At 40.3% G+C, this 25,682-nt stretch overlaps 1 protein-coding gene across 2 annotated transcripts in view; it reads left to right on the forward strand.

Moving 5' to 3' along the window:
• HAO1 (hydroxyacid oxidase 1) overlaps nt 1-25,189 on the forward strand; it is a 61,517-nt gene extending 36,328 nt beyond the window's left edge. For both annotated transcript variants that reach the window (XM_070732674.1, XM_070732673.1), the window contains exons 4-8: nt 2,423-2,598; nt 7,174-7,265; nt 21,121-21,279; nt 23,250-23,319; nt 25,011-25,189. In XM_070732674.1, the coding sequence (XP_070588775.1) occupies nt 2,423-2,598; nt 7,174-7,265; nt 21,121-21,279; nt 23,250-23,319; nt 25,011-25,081 (568 nt within the window). In that variant the 3' untranslated portion in view covers nt 25,082-25,189. The remainder of the gene's footprint in view (nt 1-2,422; nt 2,599-7,173; nt 7,266-21,120; nt 21,280-23,249; nt 23,320-25,010) is intronic.
• Nucleotides 25,190-25,682: the final 493 nt, after the last annotated feature.

Here is a 25,682-nt window from a genome sequence, read left to right on the forward strand (position 1 = left end):
CGGACGCAAGCCTCCTGGGCTGGGGTGCCCACTCCAGTGCTGGGGTAGCTCAGGGTTTGTGGAGCCCAGAGGAACTCACATCTCCAAACATCAACTTTCTGGAGCTAAGAGCGGTTCACCTAGCTCTACGGCACTTTACAGCTCACGTGAGGGGACAGCATGTGCTAATCCTCACCGACAATGTGGCGACAAAGGCTCACATCAACCACCAAGGAGGCATGAGATCAGGCTGCCTCATGCTGGAATCCCTCGCCCTCTTCAGATGGGCGGAACGACACCTGGCATCCCTGAGAGCAGAGCACATATCGGGCACGTCAAACATCCAGGTGGATTGGCTCAGCCGGACAACTATCGACCCGGCAGAGTGGAGTCTGGATGTCAACCTGTTCCAGGAGGTCACTCACAGGTACGGGACACTGGAGGTAGACTTATTTGCCACTCACCTAAACAATCAGTTACCCAGGTTCTTCTCCCGTTTCCCAACACCGGGTACGGAGAAGATCAATGCACTGTCCTGTCCCTGGTCGGAAGGCCTGCTCTACGCCTTCCCACTGGTGTGCTTGATTCCGTGAGTGGTCAACAAGATCTTGAGGGAACAAGTGGACATACTCCTGGTAGCGCCATATTGGTCCAGACGCCCGTGGTTCGCGGACCTGATGGACCTGTCCATTGCTCCCCCGTGGAGGATCCCACACCACAAAGTCACCCTGACGCAAGGGTCAGTATACCACCCGGAACCCCACTGGTGGAATCTTGCCGTGTGGCACTTGAGGGGGAGAGACTAAGGAGGGAACTAGTGCCAGATAGAGTGATTAATACCATCCAAGCAGCACGGCGTCCATCTACAACTAGAATCTACCAAGCAACCTGGAGAGCGTACTGTAACTTCTGCAAGGCTCAGAACTGAGACCCGCAGTCACCCTCAGTAATACAGATCCTTGAATTCCTACAATCTGGCCTGGACAAGGGATTGGCGCCCAACACCTTGCGCAGACAGGTGGCAGCCATAGCTACTATCCTCAAAATGGACTTTTCTCATCCAATCTCAAAACATCCATGGATTCGAGACTTTATCAGAGAGGCAGCGAACATCAGGCCTCCACCAATACATCGCTTCCCAACCTGGGATTTACCATTGGTGTTGCAGGCCCTCACAGGACCTCCCTTCGAACCTCTACGAGACATACCACTAAGGCTGCTGTCAATCAAAACAGCATTCCTAACTGCAATTACGTCAGCAAGAAGGGTCTCCGAACTGTCTGCCCTGTCAGTCAGACCGGACTTATGCATCTTCCAGACGGACAGGGTAGTCTTACGCCTGGACCCTTCTTTCCTTCCCAAAATAAATACTGTTTTTCATCGTTCACAAGACATTGTCCTACCAGACTTTTGCACCCATGGATCCCATCCACTAGAGTTGAGATGGCATAAACTAGACATAAGACGGGCCATAAAAATCTACATTAGGAGAACAAGTACTTTTCGAAAGTCAGAGGCGTTATTTGTTTCCTATTTTCCTGCTTCAATGGGGAATAGAGTTTCATCAAAAACCATCAGTTGTTGGATCCGCTCCTGTATTATCACAGCATACAAGTCATGCCCCACGCCGGTACCGGGAGGCATCACAGCTCACTCAACTAGGAGTGCGGCTACGTCTGCAGCTTGGGCGACCCAGGCACCGATTGAGGACATTTGCTGGGCAGCAACCTGGGCTGTCCCCAATACCTTCATCAAACATTACCGTTTAGATAAATTCGCTTCAACTGAAGCGGCCTTTGGACGCAGAGTACTTCAGGAAGTGTGCAGTCATACTGCGTCCCTGGTCTAGCCTTCTCCCACCCTAAATAGTTGAGCTTGGGTATATCCCATGTTGGACTCTCCGTAGCAGTGCAAGTGGAGAAGAACCGTTGAACTTACCTGAACGGTCTTCTCACTGCACTGCGAGGAGAGTCCAAACCCACCCGGCTTTAGGCCCAGGGACTCAGGGTTAATGGTTAATCTCGTTTGAAGTTCAATAATTTCTTGGTTAATAAAAGTTCTTGGTTTACTGTCACTATGACTTCGTTTTATTATAAGACTGACCCGGGAAGGGCAGCAAAGGGGGTTGGACCAATTATTTATGCTACTTTTTAACTCAGTCCCTTCCAGCAAGGCTGAAGAATAACCCATGTTGGACTCTCCTCGCAGTGCAGTGAGAAGACCGTTCAGGTAAGTTCAACGGTTCTTCTTTTCTTTTTGGAAGAAAAGAAGAATGCACCAGTGACATGAGGTATATTGTTGCACACGATGACATTCAGTAAATGTTAACCTTAAAAGATCTCCCAGCCATTATTTATAAACACATACACACATGCAAGCTATTAAGGCAGTGGCGAGTGTTGATATTTTTCAATTTCCCTCCACTTTCTTTTTCTAATTTCAGAATGAAAAATTTTGAAACCAATGAACTGGCATTTTCATCTGATAAGGGCTATGGTGAAAACAGTGGCCTGTCCATTTATGTTGCAGAGGCAATAGATCCATCAATCAGCTGGAATGATTTGAAATGGCTCAGAGAACTGACCTCATTGCCCATTGTTGCTAAAGGAATCCTCAGAGGTTGGTTTGGTTATCTAAAATTCTATAATATTTGAGCAGCTGTAAAACTTCTTCCCCAATTGGCAGCCTTCTAGTGAAAAGCAATTATAAAGCTTAGTTTTCCAACTTCATTTTCTGTGCCTTTATCTTGCTAGCTATTGGTCCAGTGGTATTTTACGTATAGTACTATCAATGATGAACATTTTGTCTGGGATTCCTGCGGTAGCAGGCGGTTCCGGAGGTACTCTGGTCCAATGCCATGCAGGGCTTTAAAGGTCATAACCAACACTTTGAATTGTAACCGGAAACTGATCGGCAGCCAATGCAGGCCACGGAGTGTTGCAGAAACGTGGGCGAATCTAGGAAGCCCCACAATGGCTCTCGCGGCCGCGTTCTGCACGATCTGAAGTTTCTGAACACTTTTCAGAGGTAGCCCCATGTAGAGAGCGTTGCAGTAATCGAACCTCGAGGTGATGAGGGCATGAGCGACTGTGAGCAGTGACTCCCTGTCCAAATAGGGCTGCAACTGGTGCACCAGGCAGACCTGGGCAAACGCCCTCCTCGCCACAGCCGAAAGATGATGTTCCAATGTCAGCTGTGGATCGAGGAGGACACCCAAGTTGTGAACCCTCTCTGAGGGGGTCAATAGTCCCCCCCCCCCGGGTAATGGACGGACAGATGGAATTGTCCTTGGGAGGCAAGACCCACAGCCACTCCGTCTTGTCTGGGTTGAGTTTGAGTTTGTTGACCCCCATCCAGGCCCATCAGAAGGGCATATGAACTACTCCTTTATTGAGAAGGCTTGTCTTCACTTTGTATATGTATATATGCAGAGAAAGAGATAGCATATATAACGCTGGCTGGGGAATTCTGGGAATTGAACTCCGCACATCTTCAAATGGCCAAGGTTGAGAAACACTGGTCTAGATGAAGTAGGAAACCAAATATTGGCCCCAATAATAGTAGGTTCTTCTTTGTTTTGAAGATACAAATAGAGTGCTGCTTGAAATCTTTGAATGATTTTCCACATTGGTAGAAAAGTAAACAAAAGCTTCCATAGTATATTCAATAAATTTCATTGTCACAAAGATGAATGTTTGACATACTTAAAAGAGTGAACTTCCTAAATGTGTTTGTGGATTAGAGATGAGTTCTCTTACATTCTTACATAAATGTGAGTGCAGAAATCCTTGTTGAAAATCATCCTTTGAAGATTAACTTGGGAGGGGAGGGCTGGTTTCCTGCTGAATATTAATCTTTTATAATTCCTGGACAATGCTTCCTTCCCTCCCCACTTCTCTTCTTGTTTCTATTCAGCTTTGTTTTCTCCCCTTCCCTTCCCTCTTCTCTCCTTCTGCTCCTCCTTTGACAATAAGAGTGAATGGGACATACGAAGGGAACCTATTTGTTTTTAAAATGGAGTTTCTCTTGCAGGCAATTAATTTTAATCAGTAGGTAATCTGATTCAGTAATCATAATAGGCCCCATTTCTCTTTCTTGGTATGTAGGAGCATCGGTGTAAAAGTATCTCCAGTTCAAATAATAATAATGATATACTTGCAGGCAAAATGCAAAAGTGTTTGCTGATGCTATTTTCCTGAGGTATAAATTGTACCGTTTTGGCACTATAATTCCATACACAGCAAATAATATTTGATAGTTTATAATTTGTTTTCTAAAATGTGCTTGTTTGCTTTGGGGTTGGGTGGGCTCGATTATACATGAAATAAAACATAAAAATGTATGAATATGAAGAGAAAAGCTATAGCACAATGTTATATGGAGCTCAGCTTAGGTCATATCCCTATTTACACTTTCTGGAATTAATTCAATCAATTTTTAAGGGCAATCTTTCAAGTTGCTACTCTATTCCCAATGTCATTTTGTGACTTGAGGCTCTACTTTTGAAGAATCATAATTTTTAGGCGTTTGTTAAAACTGAATTTAACCTGTTGGGTTTGGCTGCCTTTGTACTGATAGATGTATCAAACTTCTTAGAACTGCTGTTTGAAGGCAAGACTCTAGTAATATGGCTTTACTACAAGGACCCTCCTTGCAGTAGAACTGGGGAGTTTCTCAATTGATATTAATTTCAAAAAAGTTTTTTTTCATTGGGATATAATTATTTCCCCCCCTCAGAAGATAGCTGATTATTTATTAAATGGAATAGAATAGAATTCTTTATTGGCCAAATGTGATTGGACACACAAGGAATTTGTCACACAGACTGCTATGTCTCAACAAGTTTCTGTTACTGCAAGGGCTCTTTTGATACTGAGAATGTCAGTATCAAAATTTGTACACCAGTGTAATTGTCAATTTGTCATATGTGTAATATGTCAATTTGTACACCAGTGTAATTGTGTGCTGATCTCTGGTACAATAAATCCTTGGGAAAAATTATCTTTCACAAAGCCTGCTGAGATGGACAAAGTCAAGGAAGCAACATGTGAATGTTTGGAATAAATTCAGAATTTTGGAAAGTGTAAGAATTTCCCACTCTGATTTAATTAAGGCACGATCTCTTTAAATGATTTGAAATGTTTCTTCACAGCTTTCCCCCCCACCTGGGCTACATTTGAGATAAGCTGGAAGACCAGGAAATGAATTAGAAAGTTATCATCAGCCATCAAAACATAAAAAATGAGGACCTTTCCTTTCCTCTACTGGCCTTCCTGCAATTTCTCACAACATTATTAGAAATATGTCATATCACAATCCCCCCCTTTTTGTTTTCCAATTCAAATCCACAAATAAACTTACATTTTGTATACTGGCTAGTGATTTTAGAGAATAAAATGGTATCCTTGCACTTTTCTAATAGCCTTTAACTGTATTTGACATAAATTTGCCTATGATCTTGGTTTGGAGTTTTTCTACCATTTGCTGCATGTATGTATATTTATTTATTTATTTATTGGATTTGTATGCCGCCCCTCTCCGGAGACTCGGGGCAGCTAACAGCAACAATAAAGCAGTGTACAATAATAGTCTGATGTTAGAAATAATTAAAAGCCCATTAATATTAAAAAAACCAAACATACATACATACATACCATGCATAGAATTGTAAAGGCCTAGGGGGAAGAGCATCTCAATTCCCCCATGCCTGACGGCAGAGGTGGTTTTTAAGCAGCTTACGAAAGGCAAGGCAATGAACATTTTCCAAAATAAAGTTTTACTGATATAAGTTTCTTACAGCTCTCTAGGATTTGGTTTACATGGATATAATAAAATAAATATAAAAATAATATATTTAATTCTTTATACAGTAGATACATGTCCTTTATATATGTATATATATATTTCTCCACCTTAAGATAAAACATATGTAAATAACAAAACACAATACCAATATCAAACCAGATACATATGCCAAATTTCCATATCATGAATGTGCTTTAAGGAGTTTCTTTACTTTCTACCTTGGCTTGCATATAACATATAGAATAATTAAGTCTACTTTTCTTTCTTTGGCATAACTAAGTCATTTAACATGAAATAATTGATGTAATTGTATAGATAATTATTGAAATGTGGTCTGCGATAAGTCTCTCAAATAGAGGGATGGTTTCAAGGTGATTAGGAGGATGAATATTTATCAAAATAAATGTGCCAAGCTTTGTTTTGAAATGGAAACACTACTGCCATATTCCAGAAATCCTGCCAAACTGTTTAGATTGGTTGAATTCAACAGAAACAAAGCAGAAACAAAATCTGGAAGAATCTCAGAGAGATTTTGCAGGGCGGGAAAACAAAACTGGTGAACATAAGTCCCTTTTCTCTTTCTTCTGAGTGGCCTTGCACTGGGCCACCCACCCACCCTATCCACCCCACCTACTCAGCCCTTTCCCTCTGCCCACTCCACCACTGCTGATGTCTCAGTGAGGCATGTCTCCCTGAACTCCCAACCACACATTTTTCCTGGCATCTTAATTTCCTTCCCTTCCCACTACCGCCCTTCTACTTCTTGTGTGTTTCAGTTTATAACTAAAACAAAAAGTCTGTCCACTCCCATTTATGGACCCAACCAGCCAAACCAGGCATGGCACAGATCAACCCATGGTCTAGGTAGAACAGGCCTTGTATATCCCTGCTTGTCAGTCTGGCAAAAGAGGTGCTGTTGATAGTACTTAGGGGCAAGGCTACTTTTTTAGCTTTGACATTGATTCGGCATTTAATAGGAAAGTGAACACAAGAACAAGGGGACACAATCTGAAGTTAGTTGGGGGAAAGATCAAAAGCAACATGAGAAAATATTATTTTACTGAAAGAGTAGTAGATCCTTGGAACAAACTTCCAGCAGACGTGGTAGATAAATCCACAGTAACTGAATTTAAACATGCCTGGGATAAACATATATCCATCCTAAGATAAAATACAGAAAATAGTATAAGGGCAAACTAGATGGACCATGAGGTCTTTTTCTGCCGTCAGACTTCTATGTTTCTCTGTTTCTATTCTGGGGATCATTTACATTGCTGAATTGTATTTTTCAGTCTGCCTTATGTTTTTGAAAAGGCTGACATTAATGGATGTTGCAGTTTCCAGAATGACAGCTGCAACTTTTAAAAAATCAGCATTTTCTTTCCCCAGCTGATGATGCTAGAGAAGCAGTAAAGCTTGGCGTCAATGGGATTCTGGTATCAAATCATGGCGCACGTCAACTGGATGGTGTTCCAGCTACTGTGAGTATTAAAGGGGTGGGGATTAAGAATTGGGCTTAGGGACTGGCAAATCATTTGAATAAAGTTAGAGCCATCAAGGAGTTGGTATTTGTTGCATAGCTAGAGGTATAACAAGCAGAAAGAGGGAGATTGTGATTCCGTTGTATAGAGTGCTGGTGAGACCACATTTGAATAGTGTGTTCAGTTCTGAAGACCTGATCTACAAAAAGATATTGATAAAATTGAATGGGTCCAAAGTCGGGCTACAAAAAAGGTGGAAGGTCTTAAGCTTAAAACTTATCAGGAAAGACTTGATGAACTCAATCTGTATAGTCTGGAGGACAGAATGGAAAGGGCGGGGGCATGATCAAAATATTTAAATATGTTAAAGGGTTACCTAGGTTTCAGGAGGGAAGTGTTTTTAATAAGGGGGTACAATCTGAGGTTAGTTGGGGCAAAGATCAGAAGCAACGTGAGAAAATATTATTTTACTGAAAGATTAGTAGATGCTTGGAACGAACTTCCAGCAGATGTGGTTGGTAAATCCACAGTAACTGAATTTAAACATGCCTGGGATAAACATATGTCCATCCTAAGATAAAATACAGGAAATAGTATAAGGGCAGACTAGATAGACCATGAGGTCTTTTTCTGCCGTCAATCTTCTATATTTCTATTTCTCTAAAGTCAGAAAACATTTTGGCTTTCAGGGATGCTGCAGTGCTAATATTTGATACTAGAGAACTACTATTGACTCGTTTGGTTTTTGGAAAAGCTCATAGTATGAAATAGAATCATTTGCTTGTCTAACATTAGCTTTTGTTCTTTAGTGTTGAATGCAATCTTATTTTTTTTCAAGTTTAAAGGGATTGCTTACTGATTCTTGTTTGCCAAAGTATCATAAAGCAAAATGTTACAAGCCTATGCATACTTTTACCAGTATTAATCTGCTAATTATTTTTTCATCATAAAATAATCTACCCTGTCTTGATAGCATGATTATCAAAGGATATAAAAGAAGCTTGGAAGTCTCTGTGTGGCTGGAACTGATTCAGCTTGGCTAAACATAGAACTACTTCAAATAAGGTTTAGCGTGTTTAGCAGTTATTTTTGCAGTCTATCAATAATTTGTGACTCCCTTTCCTGTTGATGCTTTAATGTTTATAGTGCTGTATTTCAGAAAAACTGTAAACTAATTACTTGCTGTAAAGTATTCCCAAGAAGCATTTTAAATAAAGGTAATTAACATGGCAAACTTAAACTTTAAAGTATTAAATGAAATTCAGGCCCAATAAATGCTTGATTAAAACAAACAACAAAATTGCTCTAATTAATGTACCAGTTGATTTATCTTAGATGCTCAAGGTAATTACATGGAAAGTAAGAGAGTGATTCTAAAGGGAAAAAACTAGTAAATTTGCTATGCTAATAAGATATACAAGGTCCTAGTAATTTGTCCAATCCTGCTAACTGATTTGGGGGAAAGGAAGTTCCCTAGGCTAGAATAGCGATAGCATGTAAACTTATATACCGCTTCACAATGCTTTATAGCCCTCTCTAAGCAGTTTACAAAGTCAGCCTGTTACCCTCAACAATCAACAAAGAAAAGTATATTCTAATTTTTTTCAATTTCATAGATTCAGGAGGAACAGTCAAAGTATATTTTTGTCATAATGGCATAAGCTGGTTGTCAATGAAGGAAGGAAGGTTGGTGATGTGTGATGTAGAAAATTGCATAAATCCAAATATTGACATAACATATTGTCTGAATATTGCCTGATTATCTGCCATCACATTGTTTTTGATTGATAGCAACCTCAAAGATTTTCTGCATGAGGATCTAACGCTAAGCTATTCTTTCAAGTTTCCCAGTGGGACACTCATCACCACTGTAACCATGTCCACCCACCTTGCTGCTGGTCATTCTCTTCCCCTCTTTCCTTCCACCTTTCCCTACATTAGAGTCTTTTCCAGAGAGCTAGATTTTGACAGAATGATCTGAGGTAGGATCATTTAAGCCTGATCATTTGTGCCTCGACTGAGACCTCTGGGTTGATCCGTTCAATTATCCATTTATTTGCGTTGGGGGTTGGCTGCTCCTGGTACCCTCAAAAAACATATCCAACACTAACTTCAAAATTATCAATATTGTGTCAGGCCCCAGGTTAATTCTTTATTATCCAACTCTCTCTTCCGTAGAGTATCACAGGTAATATCATGGCTTACATACTATATTTCTGATATTTTGTATGCAATGTACACCACCAGTGCATTAAAGCCCTAACATATTCTGTTTGTTTGGAAGTATCTTATAATGCAGACCCAGAAGATGTTTGTATAATTTGGTTTCAGCACGTGGTATAAACTTAGTCATGTAATTATATAAGGCAGTTTGACAGAAGAGGAGGGATGATCAAGTTTATCTTTGTCGTGCTTAAGATAAGCATACATCCATGGCTTTTATTTTCTGAAAAATTGACTTTTTTTTTTCACTTCTATACTTCTACACTTCTAACTTTACTGCAGCCGGAGTGCCAGTTTAATAGGCTTGGGAAAGAGTAATCATCCTGAAAAATGGAAAGTGAAAAATAGCTAAGCTTTTTTTTAAAGTGGTACAATGTTGCATTTCAAAATGGGAATTACAGTAAGTGGGTACATTATTTAAACTAAAAACACAATGTGAAACTGTGCCCTAAGGCATGCAATCTCTGAATGAACATTCCAAAGGTGTTACAAATGTAAATGTCCAATACTGAGCTTGCTTATTAGTAACTCCTTATTGTATATTTAAAAAGAAACTGAATTATTCAGCATGAGGGAATATGTGAGGAAAGCATGAAAAATTGGGCTAGTGCCCAGGTAGGCAAAGTTGGCTCTTCTATGACTTGTGGACTTCAACTCCCAGAATTCCTGAGCCAATCATGCTAGCTCAGGAATTCTGGGAGTTGAAGTCTACATGTCATAGAAGAGCCAACTTTGCCTACCCCTGGGCTACTGTATAAAAAAAATATCTTCATTTGATTTCCAGGCTATATGCTATTACTACTTATATCAACATTGATCAAGACTGGTTGCTATAGTTACAAAGCGGAGGAAGAATATTATTGTCCGATTAGTTGTTATAGGTAAGAAATTACAGCAACATTAATGCAGTAAACTGTAATAATGTGTAAGGAAAATCTTACTTCTTTGTACCAGAAGTTAGAGGTGTGCTAGTTTTGATGATCAGAAATGCTGTACTCTCACTTGAGTCACTTGGTGACTTGGTGACTTGGTGACTTGGTAATAAAATGCCCCATGTAACTAAAAATATTATAAATGTTCAGCTGTCAATGGGGCATGTTCCTCCTCCTTTCATGATTAATACAGATAGTCCTCAACTTATGACCAAGATGGAGCCCCAAATTTATATTAAATGAGAAATTTGTTAAGTGAGTTTTGTCCCATTTTATGACTTTTCTTGCCACATTTGTTATGCAAATCATTGCAGTTCTTAAATTAAGTGATTAAGTGAACTTAATCACTTAATTTAATTTCCCCATTGACTTATCTTATTGGAAGGTCACAGAAGGGGATCACATGACTCCATGACATTGCAACTGTCATAAATGTGAGTCAGTTCTCAAGCATCCAAATTTTGATCTTGATTGCATGGCTGTGGGAATATTGAAATGTGTGAAAAATGGTCATGTCACTTTTTCAGTGCCATTGTAACCTTGAACAATCACTAAATGAACTGTTGTAAGTTGAGGACTACCTGTATTCCCATGTCTGAATAATAATAAAAAAATGAGAATAAGCTATGCCAGTGATGGCGAACCTTTTTTTCCTCGGGTGCAGAAAGAGCGTGGGCGAATGCTATCACGCATGCGTGAGTGCCCACACCCATAATTCAATGACTGGGGAGGGCGAAAACCGCATCCCCCGCCCCCCAGAGGCCCTCTGGAGTCCGGAAATGGCCTGTTTCCTAACTTTTGATGGGCCCAGTAGGTTCATGCTTCACCCTCCCCAGGCTCCAAAGGATTCCCTGGAGCCTGGGGAGAGAACAAATGCTCTCCCCCATCCCCTCAGAGGCTTTCTGGAAGCAAAAAACGCCCTCCCAGAGCCTCTGTGCAAGCCAAAAATCAGCTGGCCCGCACACACATGCATTTTGGAGCTGAGCTAGGGCAACAGCTTACGTGCCAGCAGATAGGGCTCTGCGTGCCACCTGTGGCACCCGTGCCATAGGTTCGCCATCACTGAGCTATGCCAATAAGGTGTCCAATCCCTTTGACAGCCACAGAAAATGTGGACTTGAATGTGCCAAGCACAATGGCCAGATGGGAGGAGCAATTCTGCTGTGGGCCAACTGGAGTCCAGCTGTAAACCCTCTCAAGAAGACTCCCAACAAGAAAGCAAGATTCTTACAGATACAGAATGGGCAGGTTTATTGCAGGGGGATATAAAGGGGCAACGTTCCAGAATCTCTGTAAATTGAATATGTATATTTTGGCCATCAATTATCAGCAAGTACATTAAGGCAGGGCCTCACAAATGCCTTTGATCTTCTTTATAATCAAGTCTTGATTTAATGGGCAGGATGCTAATGACTGATTTGAGACCACAAAAATGTCCATCTGTTCTTGTTCTGCAATATTTTGGAAACGTCTATTTCCCCCCCTCCCTGTCCCTGTCTAAGAAAATTCTATCATAGCAGTAAATCTCTGACCTCCAAATATTTTTTTTCTTGATAAGATCTAAAATGTCTACATGGGAGGTCTGGTGGAATAGATTAAAATTATTATTATTATGCAGGTGGACTGAGAACAAGTCCCACACATTTACCAGATCATCTAGATCAGGGGTGTCAAACACGTGTATTGACCACTCCCACCCCACATTTTAGCAAAAGGGGGAAAAATTGAGATACATCATGTGAGGACAACGTGTCATCGTGAATTTGACACCATCTAGATAAGGTCAGTGCCCCACTGCCCTATTCAGTATTTAACTGAAAGGAATATCTTCTATTTTGTAAAAAATCAAAACAAATGCAAGAGAAACAAAGCTTGCTTCTGACCTTACCACTTGGTCATTTATAATGGTTTACGGTACATATAAACTCATACAATAACTTATCTATAGAAGGACTTCTCCAACAAATGTAAAAAGCAGGCTTATCAGTAATTATAGTAACAAGATTGAATTACTTCTCCATCTTATATAATAAACTGATGCCAGGTTATAACTCCATCAATCTTTGCTGCTTCTTGTCTATAGGCCTACTCCAAAGTTCACCATATTATATTTTAGTGATAGCCAGTGTGTCTCATATATTGGATGGACTGGGTCTAAGTTCACCATACAGTGATCCCTCGAGTTTCGCGATCTCGATCTTCGCGAAACGCTATATCGCGATTTAAAAAAAAATATTAATTTTAAAAAACACCACTTCCGCGTTTGGCTTCAGGACTCAGCTGGGAAGTGGCGCGGCTGTTTTAAAAGGTCGCAGCCGGCCTGGGGGGCTTCCCAGCACCCCCCGAACCCCCAACCTGGGTCTTCCCGGCCGCCCACGCAAAGGGGAAACCCCGGCTCCTCGCTGATGCCCGCCGCTCGCCTGCCCGCCAGCAAGAGGGGGAAGACCCAGGGAAGGTTCCTTCGGCCGCCCAGCAGCTGATCTGCTCGGTAGCGCAGCAGCAGCGAGGAGCCGAATCGGGGTTTCCCCTTTGCGTGGGCGGCGGGGAACGCAAACTCCACCATCTACGCATGCGCGGACATAGAAAAAAAAGGGCGCGCATGCGCAGATGGTGTTTTTACTTCCGCAACCCTACATCGCGAAAAATCGATTATCGCGAGGGGTCTTGGAACGGAACCCTCGTGATAATAGAGGGATCACTGTATTATATTTTAGTGACAGCCAATGTTTCTCGTATAGTGGATGGACTGAGTCTAAGTACTGCTGCTTTCCTATCCCTCTTCAGGCACTGCAAATTCTATTATTCCAAACATCTTTTTGGCAACAATGACCTGACATTGATAGATTTCATAAAGCTAGGAAGTTCCATGGTTGCAATAAAAAGAAAAATGCCAAAGGAAGGTAATGGAAAACGACTTCCACACTATTGTGAAGCAAATGAATGGAAGCTCATGAAGTTACCAAGAATTGACTCAGAAGTGTTATGTTACAAAGGGAATTGTGAACTGCAGTGTAGGAAAAGTATAGGTATCTCACCAGCCTTGAAAGACATGGAGTGTGCCTCTACTCAAGAAGCTATTGATCAACTTGGCTATAGGGAAGATTATAGAGAAGGTAGTAGTGTTGCAGATGCAGCAGATGATCTGGTTGTTGTTGTTGTTGTTGTTGTTGTTGTTATTATTATTATTATTATTATTATTATTATTTATTAGATTTGTATGCTGCCCCTCTCCGCAGACTCGGGGTGGCTCACAACAGTGATAAAAACAGTATACAATGACAAATCTAATATTAAAAGTCTATAATAATAAATCTAACATTAAAAGTCTAAAAAACCCCATTGTTTAAAAATCATACATACAACATACCTTACATAAAACTGCATAGGCAAGGGGAGGTATCTCAGTTCCCCCATGCCTGATGACAGAGGTGGGTTTTAAGGAGTTTATGAAAGGCAAGGATGGTGGGGGCAATCCTAATCTCCGAGGGGAGCTGGTTCCAGAGGGTTGGGGCCGCCACAGAGAAGGCTCTTCCCCTGGGTCCCGCCAGACGACATTGGTTCCTTTTCAGATGGGACAAGATGATCAGTCTCAAATGATCTGACTCCTATAATGGTACTGGAATGGGGAAACGAAATGTCATGAATTTACTGAATATAAGAACATAAGAAGAGCCATGCTGAATCAGGCCAAAGCCCATCAAGTCCAGCATTCTGTGTCACACAGTGGCCCACCAATTGTCCATGGGGCTCTTGAGCAGAAAAGAGAAGGCAAAACCCTCCCTTTCCCTTGACCCCCAACAAACGATACTCAAGGGAATCCTGCCTGCCTCAACCAACATAGAAGCAGCACATGGACATTCATACTGGATGCCTCCCCCCCCAGAAGAAGTAAACATTTCATGCACCCCCAGCTCTCTGATCTGGGCCCCAATGGAATTTTAGTGTTTTGACCCGGGGCCAGGCCAGCTTAATCAAGCTGTTGTTTTGGGGTCGCCATCCTGGCCCATAAGCGCTGCCTCTGCTGGGCACTCACAATGAATGGTGTGGAAGGAGGCTTTAGGGTGCTGTCTGAAGCTTTTGCCCAGCTGCAGAGGATGCTCCTCCTTGTCCAGTAACAGGTTTGCCATGCCATTCATGGCTACTGTGGTGCCTGTCAAGAACAACCAGAACCCATGCAGCCATCCTGCCCTACCTGGCCACCTTCTCTTCCAGGCTCAGAGCAGAGTGCAACTGGGAAAACCCTCCCCATCCAGGGGAATTGATCAAGAGGGACTACGCATGTTCCCGGGGGTCCTACATGCCTCCCTGGCATCACTTTGCGTCCCCACCAGGGGGCGCACCCCACTATTTGAGAAGTACTGTTCTAGGCCAGTGTTTCCCAACCTTGGCAACTTGAAGGTATTTGGACTTCAACTCCCAGAATTCCCCAGCCATCGGGAATTCTGGGGAATTCTGGGAGTTGAAGTCAAGATATCTTCAAGTTTCCAAGGTTGGGAAACACTGTTCTAGGCTGATTGCAAGGGTTGGGGGGAAGGGGTTTGGTTGTGGCGGTCCTTTCTTTTTCTGAATGGCTGGTATAAGTCTCAAGCTAATGTTATTTCTCCCTCCAGCATTTCTAGCAATTTCCCCAGCATCCTATACACCAAGTTATCTATAATGATGATACCCAGATTTTAATTATGTTGTTTTCCATGCTGGATGAGCAGAATCTGCTACTGGGGTTCCTCTTGGTTATGAAGCTTCAGATCAAGGGGAAAAGTTTAAGCTTTAAACTCTCAAAAGATAGATTGACTATGGAGTCAGAAGCTCCCTGGTTTCAGAGAAAGACCATTTTTAGTTCTAAACAGGATTGTATTATTTTTATTCATTTATTTGATTTATTTATTTATTTTGTCCAATACATAACACGCATTGAAGAGAATAGATATGTAGTAATATAAATAAAAAAGGATAGAAGAAAAGACATAAAAGTATAGGAGATTATATATGAAAGGAAGAAAAGATAAATGAGATAAGGAGAGACAATTGGACAGGGGACTGGTATGGTGGAGTCCACTTGGATGGGTATCTTCTGCTTGTACAGCAAGTGTACATGCCCAAGAATGTTTCGGCACTTAATGTTTTGTGCCAGTTACATCCATGTCCACACTGACAGTCACTCTAGCTGTTTGAGGCTCCTTCTGGGTTACTGGATTAATGTGCTCTGCATGGAGCTACTTTTTAAGATGATTCAGAAAGCCGCATTTAAGAGCTCTTGAGACCCTAAGTCAGGGACAGGCAAAGTTGGCTCTTTTATGACTTGTGGACTTCAACTCCCAGAATTCCTGAGCCAATCATGCCAGCTCAGGAATTCTGGGAGTTGATGTCCACATCTCATAGAAGAGCCAACTTTGCAACTCCTGCCCTAGGTGAAATTGCAAAAATTCGCAGTGGGATTAAAAAAATAGATAGCAGTTTGTAAATACACTTTCTCCCTATTTTACTTAATCAGTTAAGCAGTTAGTGAATGTACTGTAGCATAGACAATGGAATGTGCTATCCACCCGCCCTTGAAAAGATCAAAGAGCCCTAGTGGTGCAATGGTTAGAGTGCAGTACTGCAAGCTACTTCTGCTGATCACCGGCTGCCAGCAGTTTGGCGGTTCCAATCTCACTATGGGCTCAAGGTTGACTCAGCCTTCCATCCTTCCAAGGTCGGAAAAATGAGGACCCAGATTGTTGGGGGCAATATGCTTAGTCTCTGTAAACTACTCAGAGAGGGTTGTAAAGCACTGTGAAGCGATATATAATTCTAAATGCTATTGCTATTGCTACAAGGCAGTTTAGGATGGATAGGTAAATTATTATCACTACCATAACATTTTCTATTTTTGCCCCAGGATAAACACACACCCCTCCCGAAATGCCAGTCTGCCTCAATTGTAGATTACCTTACTTTTAAGGAAAAGTTACTGGTCAACTCTTAATAATAGCAATTCCCCAAAGTTCGGGATTTATCCTATTCCTTTACTGGATTACTTGATTTGCTCTGCTGAGGTGCCTCTTACATGGTAGATGCTAGGACCAGCTTTGTGATCCAAGTCATGCAAAAGATGTCACTGAATTATAATGAATTCCCAAATTCATAATAAAATAATTACTTAAAAATCCTGATGGTTGCCTTTAGGTTCTTAAAACCTGTCTATAAAGTTTGGCTTACTCTTCAGAGCAAATCTGTTCCAAAGTGGTGGTTGTTTCCTAAGTCTGGTTATAAATGGATGAAATGATTGCTTTAATTATGATTTGTGTCATAGTACTAAAGGAACAGCACTTGGGGCAATATATTTAGATATGACAGTGAGTGTACACATGCGGAAGTGGGACCAAAATATTTCTGGCTCCAAAGCAAAACCTAAAGAGGGTAAACATTCTCTTTTATTATGTGCCAGATGACTAGAAAACCTCAACTGGAATATAGCAAATTGAACTTGCAAGTTTTGATTCCCTTCGGGCCACTTATTTTGTCTTCAAAGAAATCACTCTTGCCGCTGCTTGTTTCTTATAGCATCGTTTTCAGAATATAAAAAAATTAAGTTTATACATACAAATATTCCTTTGCTCTTTTACATATCAACATATTAGACTTGGGGGGAATTGTTGACATGCAATTTAAGACCTGGAACTCGTCTGTCATGATTTTGTGTCATGTCCAATCATATCTTTGAGCAAGGAGCTGAATTGTTAGACAATGTGGCTTTTCGTGTGCAGAAAAGCCATTTTCTATCCTTATGAAACAGTTCGGCAATAACCTTTTTGGTTAGATGATTATATTGCCATGTTCAAAGAAGTGGATTTGGAAATGTCTAGCACAGAGGATGCTTCAGCTTGTACAATTGATAAATGGCACAGCTTGTTAAGCACTACTTTTATATAAGTCAAAGTAAACTTTTGAAGAATTCGTCGTAACCAATTACATCACCTTTGGAGTGGGGTTAAGGAGGATTTCCCCCCAGAAAATGTCACAGTGTAAGGAGCCAGAGTTTGTTTACTTAGCAAAAGTTTTAAAAAAATATTGGAAAAGATGAGTCGTACTCAAACTCTGCTTTTATTAACCTTCCCTCTTCCCTAAATAACTTCCCCAACTATTACTTAATAATCATTGCGTGTACTTATTTTACTTATTATATTAACTAATTCTCTCTAAATTGGGTTCAAAATATGTGCAATTTTCATATTCTGCTTAAGCTAAAAGTATGGAAAACACTCTTAACTGTGAAGCTGCCAGTTCCTCTATCTTAATCTCTTGGGTTTGGATTTTCTCTTGCTTTAAACATGTCTTTTCCTTCCTTGGCAAAAATTGCTTAATCTAAAGAAAAATGAAAAAGAGAGCAAGAAAAGGAAAAGAACTGAGGCTCTTCATAATGCTGATTAAATTGCTAATTAATCATCTTGAGTAAAATAGAAACAGCTCTTGATCCCCTTTGAAGGAAGAAACTTTTTAGCTGGAGCTTGCCACCCTGTGAATATAATGTTGAATCTAATGTTATTATAGAAGGAAGAGAAGTAGCTTTGAGTTGGTGGATGAAGGATGTAAGAAAACTCATAAAACTGGGTAAAATTTACTTAACAAATGTCTCACTTGGCAACAGAAATGTTGATTTCAACTGTGGTTGTAAATCAAGGACTGCCTTTATATCAAAGTTGCTGCAAACCATGTACACTCAAATATTCACACCTCACCAAGAATTGGATCTGTAATACTGCTTCAAGAAATTAACGCTTGAGGAACGTTTGTAAAATGTAAATGTATGTAAGGAATGTAAAATGTAATTGAGCCGGGGTGGCGCAGCAGGTAGAGTGCTGTACTGCAGGCCACTGAAGCTGACTGTAGATCTGTAAGTCAGCGGTTCAAATCTCATCAGCGGCTCCAGGTTGACTCAGCCTTCCATCCTTCCGAGGTGGGTAAAATGAGGACCCGGATTGTGGGGGCAATAGCCTAGCTCTGTTAAAAAAGTGCTATTGCTAACATGTTGTAAGCCGCCCTGAGTCTAAGGAGAAGGGTGGCATAAAAATTGAATAAATAAATAAATGAATAAATGAATGAATGAATGAATAAATAAATAAATAAATAAATAAATAAATAAATAAATAAATAAATAGATAGATAGATAGATAGATAGATAGATAGATAGATAGATGATAGATAGATAGATAGATATATATATGTAGAATTGTTATGAAATGGATGAAAAAAATCTCAAAACTATATGTTTTTTATACTAAAGCATTGTGTATATGTACACTTACACATCTGTGGTTCTTTGTATAGAGAGAAGGGGAGAGAAGAAAGGGAACTAATGGAAAGCAAAAAAATGTAAATATCTTGTCAGCTTTAGAAAAGTCTAACCAGCCCTATAGAAAAAACAAACAGACAAAAAATTGTAGGTTGTACTTAAGGATCTATGCAGATCAGGAGTGTCCAACCTTGGCAACTTGAAGATTTGTGGACTTCAACTCCTAGAATTCATCAGCCAATTATGTTGGCCAGGGAATTCTGGGACGTGAAGTCCACAAGTGAGCAAGCTTGGACACTCCCTGATTTGGAATCTAAATATTGGAACACCGTACGTGATTCTGGAACCAATCATAGGACCTGTCAATATAAAGCAGTGGGAGCGATCAACCAGTGGAACAGCTTGCCTGCGGAGATTGTGAGTACTCCAACACTTGAGACTTTCAAAGGGAGATTGGACTGCCATTTGTCCGAAATGGTGTTGGGACTCTTGCCTGAGCAGGGGTTTGGACTAGATGACCTACAAGGACCCTTTCAATTCAATTCAATTCAACTCAACTCAACTCAAGCAAGCAAGCAAGCAAGCAAGCAAGCAAGCAAGCAAGCAAGCAAGCAAGCAAGCAAGCAAGCAAGCAAGCAAGCAAGCAAGCAAGCAAGCAAGCAAGCAAGCAAGCAAAACAATATTCTAAATTTTCAGTTATCTAGCTCCAGTATTTAAAGGGCCTAATACATCTATTACAGGTAGTCCTCCATTTATGACTGGTCACTTAGTGAATTCAAAATTCCAAGAGACCTAAAAAAAAGAGAGTATTTATGTCTCAGATATGTGATTCTGACAACTGTCAGAACATTTTGGGTGCTTGGTAACTGGCTCACATTTACAGCTATTTGTAGCATCCTGTGGTCATGGGACTATGATTCATAACAATAGCAATAGCACTTAGACTTATAAACTGCTTCACAGTGCTTCACAGCCCTCTCTAAGCTGTTTACAGAGTCAGCCTATTGCCCCTAACAATCTGCGTGTTCATTTTATCGATGGAAGGCTGAGTCAACCTTGAGCTGCTCAGAATGAAACTTATGGAATGAGCAGTGAGTTAGCCTGCAGTATTGCATTCTGATCACTGCGCCACTACGGTTCTTATTTATGACATTTTTGTGCTAGAAACTGGCATTTACTTCCAGTTCTCCCCCCCCCATGCTCATTTCAGACAATGAGTTAACTTAATGACCTGCATAATACTGTCATAAAATTTGTCAGAAAATTGGGTTTGTTATGCGATGATTTCCTTAATGATCAGCATAATTCTGGCCTCAATTATGTCTGTAAGTCCAGGACTACCTATACAGTGGTACATCTACTTATGAACTTAATTCGTTCCGTGACCAGAAAAGTTTGTAAGAAGAAGCAATTTTTCCCATAGGAAGCAAAGTAAAAGCAAATAATGTGTGTAAATTGGGGAAACCACAGGGAGGGTGGAGGCCCTGTTTCCTCCCAGGAGATTTCTAGATAGGCCCCACAGAGGCTTCTCCCCACCTTCTCTGGCCCTGTTTCCTCCCAGGAGATTCCTAGAGAGGTCCCACGGAGGCTTCTCCCCACCTTTTCTGGCCCTGTTTCCTCCCAGGAGATTCCTAGAGAGGCCCCACGGAGGCTTCTCCCCACCTTTTCTGGCCCTGTTTCCTCCCAGGAGATTCCTAGAGAGGCCCCACGGAGGCTTTCCCTTGCCTTTTCCGGTTACACTTTCGGAGGCTCGGGTTTGTAAATGGAAAATGGTTCTTGAGAAGAGGCAAAAAAATCTTGAACACCTGGTTCTTATCTAGAAAAGTTCGTAAGTAGAGGTGTTCTTAGGTAGAGGTACCACTATATATTGAATAGTCTGTTCCATCAGTCCAGACTGACTGAATTACAACTTCCTATGATTTGTGCAAATGTCGTCCAACAAATTTGAAGCGGCTGCTCTAAGATCTCTATTCTGTTTGTAGATCTCTGTGACAGAAACTTTCAAGCATTAATTATACTTCTCAGAGTTTCTGCCAGTTGACACTCCCTAATCCCTGGAAGGCAGATTCAGTAGAATCTAGCAACCGATTTCTGGAGAATGAGAATCAGCAAGGCTATAATAATGAAGGATTTTAATATGATGAGGTGTCACTGAGAGTCTAGGTTGCAATTAGTAATTATATGGTGCAGAACACGGCCTGTGGTTTCGCAGAGAATGTGCAGAAGCTTTGGGGATTTCAGTAATAGACCCTTGGATATATAGTTCTTACTTTAGCATTTGAAGCATGCTAGCTGGAATATTTATCAAACAGGAAAATAAAATGCCACGGCATTTACAGCTTCTAAATATTTAAATGTTGGACCTCAAAGATTCTTCTGCAAGTATGTCAAATATGGAATTCTCCTCCCTCCTCATTTTAATTTACAGATTGAGGCCCTGCCTGAAATAATAGATGCGGTGGAAGGGAAGACTGAAGTATTTCTAGATGGTGGAATAAGAAAAGGCACAGATGTTCTCAAGGCCCTGGCTCTTGGGGCCAAAGCGGTCTTTGTAGGGAGGCCTGTACTCTGGGGTCTTGCCTACCAGGTAATGTAAATCATTCTTGTTCTTCAGTGTTTGACTGAAAGACATCTCCTTCCCCATTTTAGCAGTCATTGGAGTGCTTCTGGACAAAAACAACCAAATGACAATTATAATGTTAAAAGCACAACCCAAAGGATCTGACTGGTTAAACTGCATAGTTGGATACTGAGACCACTACAATATTGGTATTAATAACTTGAATGAAGACATGAAGAAAATGAAAGCGGGTGAAATGCTCCCAGTTTACTCGTGCCTGTTGATTGTCAGAGAGCTGGTTGCGAAGGTAGCACGAGGCTCTGCTCACCCAACCAAATGCTGACATTTGGGTTCTTTTACCCTCTGCGCGTGCACAGAATGCTTTACGCATATGCAGAGGGTAAAATAACCCAAATGGCAGTGTCCAGACAGGAAGGTAGAGCCTCGTGCTGCCTTTACAACTGGCTCTCCAACGACCAACAGACATGAGAGAACCAGGAACATTTCACCCCTGAAAGAAAGACATGAAGAAGGCATTCATGAATGAAGATGTGAAGAAATAAATTTGAAGTCGGCAACATCATATATTGGATTTGTGAATGTTCTACATATCTAAGAATGAACTTAATACATTTGAGAAATGAGCTAAAAATAATGGATTTCCCATTTGTATTTCAGATTTAACCTTACGTTATTATTTGTTTAACATTGATTTTTAAAACAAAAACCACTGGCTTCATAAATTCCAAGCCAGAACACTATGGTACATAAACCAAAGGGCCAAAACTCATAATATGCTAAGCCAAAACTAACCAAATCAAATTATGGATTACTTTAAGTCAGCCTATATAGAGAGACCATGCAAATTAACAGATGTATTCAGAAAAATAAACTCACAAGGTTAATTCAGTGACCTGGTACACTCTGCCATTTTTCCTAAAAAATTCAAGAGGAAACATAGGAAGGTTTCAACTTCTTTTTCAAAGCAATAAGCAAATGGACCTGAAATTGTCAATGAGCTAAACTGGAGTTGCCCCGGAAGCGGAGTAAAGATGCTGAGACATATTGTGGATTAAATAAGGGTCATTTTATTAAATTAACATAAATTTAAATAACGTAACTTTAAATACGTAAATTTAAATATTTAAATTCAACATAACTAAGGACCTGCAGAGGCCAAAACTAACGGGGCGGAAATTCCTACCAGAAAATTCCTTGGCAACATTGGGCAAAAACTCCTTGCCGAACCAGGTGAAGGTAGCCACCTTCACCTGGATCCAAGCCACGCCCCGTCATCATGTGGGAGGAGTTCACCCTCCAATCCCTGTGGGAAATTGGATCCGGTGATTCCCATGGACATCCTCTCTCCAATCCCTGACGTTGTTCCAACCTCTAGTTCCTAGAGAGCGGCGGTCCATCACCCTTTAAAGGATGCCCAAAGAAGCATGCGCAGTTGCTTCTAATTGCCCATTTCTGCCCCTAACCTGCCAAACCCCAGTGACCAAAGGGAGGCCTATACCAACATCTAAGTGCGCCGCACCCCCTAACCAATCCAGTCCGCACCGTCAGTGTGGAATAGGCGAAAAAACGGCCGCCTCTAAAGGGGAGGCTGCAAAAAATTCCTATTCAGCCCCGAGGTGACCTCCTTAGGACACACTGTTAATAGAGGAGGGTGGGCGGGTGTTCGCTTCCCAGTAAAAGAAAGCAATAGGGCGATCCAGGACCTCCCCCAGCAACCAGCAGGTGGCGCGCCAACCTGGCGTGCTGCCCAAAGTCAAACTTCCAGGTTTTTAGGAAACCGTAAGTTCCGGGTTCTATAGAGCCTCCCGCAGCATCCTCCCCTGCTCCTGGGCAATTTCGGCCGGCGGTTTAAACCGCCGGTCATGCATTTGTGGAGAGTAAAGAAAGATTAATCTACTGGATAAATTAAATTGTCAGTTAGGATAAAGCTAGGACCAGTACATTTATATTCATACAATGTGCATTAATTTAATTAGGGTGAAGATGGTGTGAAGGAAGTTCTTCAGATGCTGAAAGAAGAATTCAAATTAGCAATGGCACTCTCTGGTAAGATGCAAAGCATACAGATAGTTCTCAATTTACAACAATTTGTTTAATGACCATTTGAAATTACAAATACACTGAAAAAAGTGACTTATAAGCAGTGCTTAAGCTTACAGTTATCGCAGCATTTTCACTATAATGTGATCAGAATTTTTTAAAATACATTTTATTTATTTTTAGTCTTTCTACATCTTATGGTGTGAGCGTTTGCTTTCTGAGTTTCAAACATCCATACAATAGTCTCAACAATATTTTTTAAAATAGTTACAATTCATTATCATTTCATTTTTAATACATCTCTCACATTTCTTTTAATCTTAATGTCTATCTTTTAGTCTTTCCCCCCTCTCATTTTATCTCTATTTTGATTCTCTCTCCCCCCCTCTTTCCTACTCTTCTCCTTCCAGTTCAACAATCAAAGATGTGGTCTTTTCCAACCTTGTACATTTCTAGTACATTTCTAATCCATAAATATAAAAGCGAAAACCACTTATGTCATAATCACAAAATCTACGGAACTGTAAAGCCAACAAACTTGAAATTTGCCACGTATGTTCCTCTTGGAATTTTTTGAAATGTCAATCAGAGAATTAATATTTCTTATATTATTATTAACACCCTCTGATGCTAAAAGAGTTCTCCTTCCCCTCCTCACCTGAAAAGGAATCTGTTCCAAATGCAAAACACAAGTAGAAGAGAGGAATTTTAGGCTCACTTTTACTTTATTTTCACAGCAGCAAGCAGGGGACAGGATAGAATAGCAGAGGCTTCTGGGGGGCAAGCCTGAGGGAAAGAAGGGGATAGGAGAGGGGAGGATTCTGTGGGGCACGCATGAGGGAGAGAAGGGGAGAGGAGAGGCTGATCGTAACTACTTCTTAATGTTCAAGCTTTAACTGTCAATCGATCAAGCCCGATCACATAGTTTCGTAGTGAAGCAAAGGTATCCAGCTGACTAGTATTAATATATTTTACTTCATTTCTTTTCTAAACAACAACAATAATAATTCCATATCTAATTTCATTTTCTTAATTCTATCACTTTATGACATTTCTAACAATCATTTCAAAACTATTTTTTATCTTTTATATACTGTATAAAATATTTTTCAGAGTTACCAATTTTCAATTTTCATATTTTCTTATTGTTATTTTATAATTTTCTTTTCTGCGTACTAATTTATTCGTATATTTAATACAAGTTATTTTTCCACATTATAGCTCTTCTATATTCATATCTAACCTACCCAGGCTTCATGCTCTGGGGAATCCATGGTCTTTCCATGTCTCTGTTTCCACTTGTTTCCACTTGTTATCAAAAGAAAAAAAAATCCAGGGGCTTTAACACTTCTTTTCTTTCTTTTGGTTTACTCGTCTTTGTTTATCCAGCAAAAGCAAAAGTTCCAAGTTTTGCACCTTTCTTTCTTCCTTCCTTCCTTCCTTCCTTCCTTCCTTCCTTCCTTCCTTCCTTTCTGCGCTTGTGCTTCATGTCAGTATTATTCCTCTTTGTTATTCTGCATTTTCAATCCAGTATGTAGATAGACAACTTTCAATTCAAATGTCAATATTTTTTCATTAAAACAAAGTATCTTCCCAAAACTATATCTTCTTTTAAAAGTTAAAACAATTACGGGAAATACTTGTTGGAGGCAATTATTTTGAATATACTGTAATGATTCATTTTTTTTCTTGTCTAGGTTGTCCAACTGTAGAAGCAATAGACAGAACATTGGTCCGGAGAGTTCAGTGGGAGGCTTCCAAGATGTAGCTGCATCTGTTGTTTGAATCCCAACTTCTTGCATATTTCTTGTTACTTATCAAGAATTTGGAATTAAAAATAAACAAAACTACCAAAGCTGTTTCTTCTGAAAATATACCACATATGTCAATTTTTTTTAAATCACTGGTGTAGTCTATACTGGTATGTATGATAAGAATGATTTTAGACATTTACAGTATATCTTCTTAAAATCAGTGCTTAATGGATTTCATTACTTTCAAAGAATGTTGCACATATCCAGTGGTCTTAGATAGAATTGTATAACTTTAATTAATGATGAAAGTTGTAGGTGTTTGCTGGACTGAGAATTACAAAACTGCAGTTATAAATATTACAACTATTAGTAATGATATTTTGAAGTTGTTTGGCTCACCAGGAGCATTTGATCTCTAAATTAACAGTAAGCAGCTGTTTATATAGCACATAATATTAAAATAATATTTATATTCTGAATGCTTTATAGTGATTTAAATACTGAATCAAACCAAAACTGTAGTTGCTAAACTTAGTGCCCTAGCATTATCTTTCCCCATGTCAACTACAATGCAGGAAAGCAAACCATTTTTTTTAGCCATGGGACTGCTGAGGT

The sequence above is a fragment of the Erythrolamprus reginae genome, chromosome 1 (assembly GCF_031021105.1).
Source record: "Erythrolamprus reginae isolate rEryReg1 chromosome 1, rEryReg1.hap1, whole genome shotgun sequence".
Taxonomy (NCBI): domain Eukaryota; kingdom Metazoa; phylum Chordata; class Lepidosauria; order Squamata; family Dipsadidae; genus Erythrolamprus; species Erythrolamprus reginae.